The 6,391-nt window shown below is 32.9% G+C and overlaps 1 protein-coding gene across 1 annotated transcript; it reads right to left on the minus strand.

The window, feature by feature from the left end:
* Positions 1 to 3,889: 3,889 nt before the first annotated feature.
* LOC108381354 (protein grindelwald-like) lies at positions 3,890 to 4,553 on the minus strand (the record flags this gene model as incomplete). Its single annotated transcript, XM_017637773.1, has 2 exons — positions 3,890 to 4,061; positions 4,155 to 4,553. Coding segments are annotated over 2 exons (566 nt in total), but the record flags the coding sequence as incomplete, so codon positions are not given.
* Positions 4,554 to 6,391: the final 1,838 nt, after the last annotated feature.

Genomic DNA, 6,391 nt, shown 5'->3' on the forward strand with positions numbered 1-6,391 from the left:
CCCGATCACTGACCCCTACCATTTGTCTCACAGTGTTATGATGCATTTCCTCGAATCATAACTCACCACATCGTTTTAGTTAGTTGTGTTTTTTTGCATTTCATCGACAATGTGAAATAGTATTAACGATACAAATGTTGAAAATTTGCGTTCATTCGCCTCAAAAAATGTATCAAAACACATTGAGCGCATGGAATGGAACAACAAAACGGATTTGATGGCTTATGGTACCGACAGCGGTGAGTAATAAATTGTGACTGCCTGCAACTAGNGACTGCCTGCAACTAGGAAAAGCCGAGTTCAGCTAACTAATAAAAAAAAACTAATTACAAAGTATTCATTACAGGAGAACCTTTACAAGAAGTCACCCGGGAACTAAGCAAATCTGAGACATTTATCGTCCATGATTCCATAATTCAAATTGTTATTAAAAATGCGGTACCTTTTTTAACAAAATGACAAGATTTTCAACTAATTCTGCTGGCAGCAACGACTTTCAGAATTTCCTTCGAAATTTTCATTCCTAGAAAATAATATTTTATTTGCCATATCCACCTATTTAGAACCTCGCTACAAGCGCACATTTTTCAAACCAATAACAGAAGACAGGATTAAAAATGAATTACAAAAACTAAAATCGAAAAACGCTGATGACGGAACAGGTTCTCCAAATTCTGAAACAACCAAAAGAATTGGTGCTCCAAATTGGAACATAACGGTGTTTAAACAACGATCTTGCCATGATGCTAGATTGTGAAGATGAAAGTCAGGAGGATGCATCCGACATTTGCTGCCCCGATGCAATTTCCAAATGGAATTGTTGCACCGCAATAAAAAAAATTATAACTGAAAGTTCTCTCAACTGGTGCAGCGTCAATCGAAAAGAATTTACAATTTTGTCAAGTTTCAAGTTTTTCAAGTATGTCGCCTCGAGCGAGTGATTATTTAGTGGCGCAGGTTTGATTTACGACCCGTTAGCAAACAGGCTGTAATCCGAAAAGGCACAAAATTACTCTTTCTTAAACACAATGTTCAATTTTTTTTAATCAAAGTACTAAATAAAAAAATATTATTAAAAATTAATAACTTTTCAATTTTTTATTTACCTGAATCCCCTAATGTACTCACCAAATTCATTTCTTAAAAATATTTGACATCCGCATTCGCATTCGCATCCGCGGATGTTAGCTTTTAAACATCCGCATCCGCATTCGCATCCGCGGATGTCTAAAAATCCACATTCGCAACATCCCTGGTGCATACAGCGTAATTAAATAATGCCCAGAGTACGTTACCGCTTTGGCTGATAGTTAGGCATGTCGTTGAACTGATCTGGGCGCCGGTGTACAGCAGCATTCATGGCAACGAGATGGCCGACGAGCTAGCCAGAAGGGGTTCTTATGTATCTGAGCTTTATTAAGGGCCGCATCTCTGGTTATAAAATAGCACGTAAAAGTGCTAATTGAAGTTGTTAAACCAACAAACCAGCACTTTCTAGTACCAGCTAAGTTACATATATACTACATACGCACGCTAAATAAAAAACAGTCACAACTCAAAATATCAGCAGAGGCGAAAAACTGTTGATGCTGCGCGAGCGAGGCATGATGTTCTATTTTGGAAAAAAACTTTACAAAATCAAGTATTTCCAGAGCGAGAGGAGAAGCAAAGTATATAAGCTACTGTATTTTTTTGCCATTGCGACAAATAATCCATTTGCAAGCTATTTTAGGCAAAAAACGGAACAAATAAGGGTTTTATTTTGAAGGTCAATTTAAAGGTCTGATTGAATGAAAAATTACTTTGACCACAAACCCGCCCTTCAAAAGCAAAATTTTTGTTTTTTTTTTTGCTTTTTTCAACCTACAGCATGCAATGAACTTAAAAAAAAGTGAGTGCCTTTTTCGGTTATTACGACTATGGAAAAATGTATGCAGCACAACAGCAAAAATATCGGCTTAAAACTTTTAAAATTTTCATTGCATATTGGTTTCAGGTAAAAACAAAATAAAACCTTGCGATTTGAACGTCATCTTAAAGGTCAAAGTAATTATTTTACCCAACGATACTAAATATTCTTCCTGCATTATCTACTTCAAAATTCTTAAAATACCGTTTCACCTATTTCGCTATCTCTTCTCGTTATACTATCTCTTCTGGAGATACATATTTGGTGTTGTCCATTTTTTCCAAAATAGAACACTGTGCGACGCAGGCTAAACAAAAACCATTTTAATAGTATTTTTTTCGGTTAAAGAAAAAAGAAGAAGATATTTTGGGGTACGTTAAATAAATATAGTCTGTGAACTGATTTGTGTAAAAAAAATCCATTTTGAAAAATTTTGAGTTGTGACGGTTTTTGATTTAGGGTGAGATATATTTAAAATGTGTTTATTAGAGTTTATAAAGTGCTAAAAATATAGTTGGTTATTCCAGTTCATCGTGCCAGTAAGTAGAGCAAATTGTTTTCTTTTCTTTCTACAGCACTCAATGCCTTTCATTATTTGCCAAGCAAATTAGTGCGATTTTCTTATAACAATCAAAATATTTGATTTTCCGATAGATTGAAGCTATTATTACGCAAATCTGGCGATGTGGTATTATTGCTTATGATTAGGCTTATGTATTCAAAATTTAGAAATTTTATGCCTAGCCATTAGTCATACAAATAATAAAGAATTTCGCATCACAGGTAAGCAAAACACACTTTTAGAGAAATCGAATCTAAGTATTTCATATGGACATATTTTACGCATAAATATATATACATATGCTTTTTATTTATATCAGTGTGTATTTCAATATAATATTTACATACCAAATTTATTCAAATATTCAATAAACTTTAAGTACATACACGTTTATGTATTATTGTATATGGAAGCATAACTTACAGTCTACTTAAATTGGTAAATATCACTTATTTAATGGACGTGATGTTTTACAGTGATTGATTCAATCAATCAATATCTTTGAATAATCCTACAACTTTGTTAAATCGCAATTCGTCAGCACTTTTGGTGATTAAAAAATTTTTTTTTTTAAGAATTCACATTTGCTCTCTAATATCTTCTTCAATGATGTATTTGTTGCTTATTCAAACAATTCACCAATGATTTCTCATTAGTTTACAGCTAAATAAATTACTAATTTTAAGTACATGAGTGTATAATTGACGTCACAGGTGTACTTTACATGCGAGTCATAAGCGATTCATAAATAATTGAATCTTGTAGATATTAAATATTTTTTTTGCCGAAGTAACTAGCTTTTAGCTGCTTTTATAGAAATTTTTTATTGATATTTGCACAGGGTGTGAGAAAATGAACAGTAGGGTGGAGCAAGAGAATCAATTTTTCAATTTTGAAATTCTAGAAGAATTCTCCAAGAACCTTAACGTTTCGAAATATCCATTAAATTGAGGCTCTTTTATACTTTGAACACGGTTATTAAAACTTCTAAATTGAAAATGTAGATTTTCGCTCCCGAATACTGCGCGGTATTTGCCGCATAAATTGCTTCCCCGCTTAATCAAAACAATGGCTCGAACAAAACAACGAACCTCCCCATTGAGATTCTCAATCAAGCGAGGTAGGTATAAAGTATTTGCTTCCATAAGATTGATCATCTCTTACACGATCGGCGCCAATATAATGATGATCTGCAGCGAATGCCTAATTAGCTTAAGTAGTCGTGAAAGCTTCCTTTGCTGGGCCGACGTGTAATACTTTCACAATTTTTATACTGATGATTCAATATATAATATCATTTAATTAAGGGTCATCACGCCTCTCTACGACAGATCTCCCAAATATGTTTTTCGCTCATTTTTCACCTTTACTATTTTTCGCAAGATATTCCTCTCTCCAACTCCAAACTTATGCTCAAATTCGTTCAAAAGGCGTGCACACCACCATTTGGTTTCTCCGAAACAGGCGTCACTGCAAGCGCTTGATTATCATACGAATACTCTGTCACCACAGTTGTTGGTGTAGTGCTATTCTCCGCCGGATAGCGTGTGCTGACTGGTGTTGTCATTGTCATTACCGATCCTTCAGCGCCTAAGAAAAGAAACATTAATTTTGATTTTACAAATAAAAGTGTTAATTTAAATTTACTCTTTGCCTTTAGCAACTCTTTCCTCTTTCACTTACCCGTTACACTAAATATCTGCGATGGCGCTCGCTCCATATCACCATTTATGGCCATCACATTGGATATTGTCGCTCCCACTACCATATCCTTGCCATTTGTGCCACCGCCGGCGGCTTCATGCTGCTTGTGCAGCTTCTTTAGCATTGATGTGAAGATGCGATTACGTCGGAACCAACGTACACATTTGTATATGTACCTTATAGCAATGAGTGCAAGCAAGACGATCAACAATATCAATATGGTGTTCTGTTGCTCATGAATGCTGTGAATTTCGGCTTTGAGTGGATCGTATTTGTTGTATTCTGAAAAACAAAGGTTAAATAAGATTAAAGTAAGTATAGAAAAAGTATATATGTATAAATTGAAAGAAGAAAAATTATTTTTGAATGTGAATATATCTATCAGTTGAGAGTGAGATGCTCGTTGTTAATGATATGATATTAAATGGGGCTCTTTGGCAACTATTTTTTGATTTTTTTTAAATTATTCCTTAAACAACATATATATTTTATAAATCCAAAATAACATTTGTTTTTATTTTTGTGTAATAATCTGCATATAACAGTTATTTTGTAATTTTAAATTATTTGTCTTAGATAACAGATATTGAAGGCTTTTATTAATAAAAGTCATAAATAAAAATCAGTCAATGACTTTTACTTTTAAAAATCATCAATATAAATCAGTCACGAACTTTTATTTTTGAAATCATACTTATAAAAGTCATTTGTATGAGTGGTAAAGTTTAAAGTTATCCAACACCTTAACTGCGAAGAATGATAATGACTTTTATGTGTATGACTTAAAAACACAGTGACTGATTTCTATTGATGACTTTTATAAATAAAAGCCTTCAATAAATGTTGTCTAAGACATATAATATTAAAAACAAAAATATCTGTTATCTGCAGATCAAAAATAATAGTTACTTTCATCAAAAATATCATCAAAAATAATTGTTGTTTTTTTAATTTTGCTTAAAAATTACAAATAAAATTTTATTTTCAAATTTGATTCTCGGTGAAAAAATAAATCGAATGGTATGTGTCACTTAGCTGTAGAACATTTCCTTTATAGCGAAGTTTTCAATGACAGTTTTCATCAATAACTGTTATATTCGGTTCCTGAAATTTAGAGAACACTTAAGTGGCACTCGGTAATTACATCATACGAGGAATATCTCTTGCTACTTTGGACTCGGTGGGCAATCGAAAAAAGTAGTGTGTGGATGCTACGCGCGACTGAAGTGAAATTTCTTTTTTTTCCTTTTATCCTTGTTATTATATTACCAATGAACCCGTATTTATAACGTTAAAGTTTCAGAATTTAATCTGCCAATGTTATTGCGGCTTAATTACATTTTTATTTTAATATTGTTATTGAGCTTTGTACCACGATTATGTACAAATTTAATTATTTAATTCCAAACTATAAACAGGTGTGGTGACGAACTCTAGTTTACGAAAAGTTGAGAGCGAATTGCTAGCATCAGTCACTTCGATCTCCTGTCACACTAAATACCTAAAGAGAATCGACTTCTTGTCTCATAACGGTACGCAGTAAAGCCCTCTTGACAATACTGCATGGTTATGCATACGAATTTACCAATTTTTTTAGACTTTTGGCAAGGCTTTCCTAAAATTGGCCACTGTGCCGTATTATGTGATACCATATCATGGGATTTAATGTGATGTGATGTCGTGTAATGTGATCACAATATCGATAAACACATGCCAAAATATAACAATTTCAAAACCAATTAAATTAAAAAATACCGATTATTATACGGATAACAATATTTATAATTTTTTTCTTCATATTTATAGTAAAGTCGAAACTGTAATGCTCTCACCTCCTAGGATTGTTTTATGTCGAAAAAAGTATAACCCTATTTTTTATTTTGAAACAAAAAATATTTAGAGGTCGCTCAAAGCTCTCTAAGTTTTCCATGTCATTTTATATGGGGAAAATAAAATTTTTCGTTGAAATGGTATAGCATTCTTGAAAATTAGTATTTTTCGGTCGGAAAACTCTGGTTCTCTTCAAGAGATTTTCAATAACAATATTGTTTATTTGGCCATTTTTTAAACCTAACGATTTTTTTATTGGTCGCCCCATTGCATTTTTCGGGGTATTTGTGTGTTTTTGGCGGACCTATAAATTATAGTTGCGATGAAGAAATGGTCAAATAAACAATTGGGTATTATTATTGGGAATATCCTGCAGATAAACAGAG

Source organism: Rhagoletis zephyria, unplaced genomic scaffold (genome assembly GCF_001687245.7).
Source record: "Rhagoletis zephyria isolate East Lansing unplaced genomic scaffold, Rhagoletis_zephyria_1.1 Rzeph_scaffold_22256, whole genome shotgun sequence".
Taxonomy (NCBI): domain Eukaryota; kingdom Metazoa; phylum Arthropoda; class Insecta; order Diptera; family Tephritidae; genus Rhagoletis; species Rhagoletis zephyria.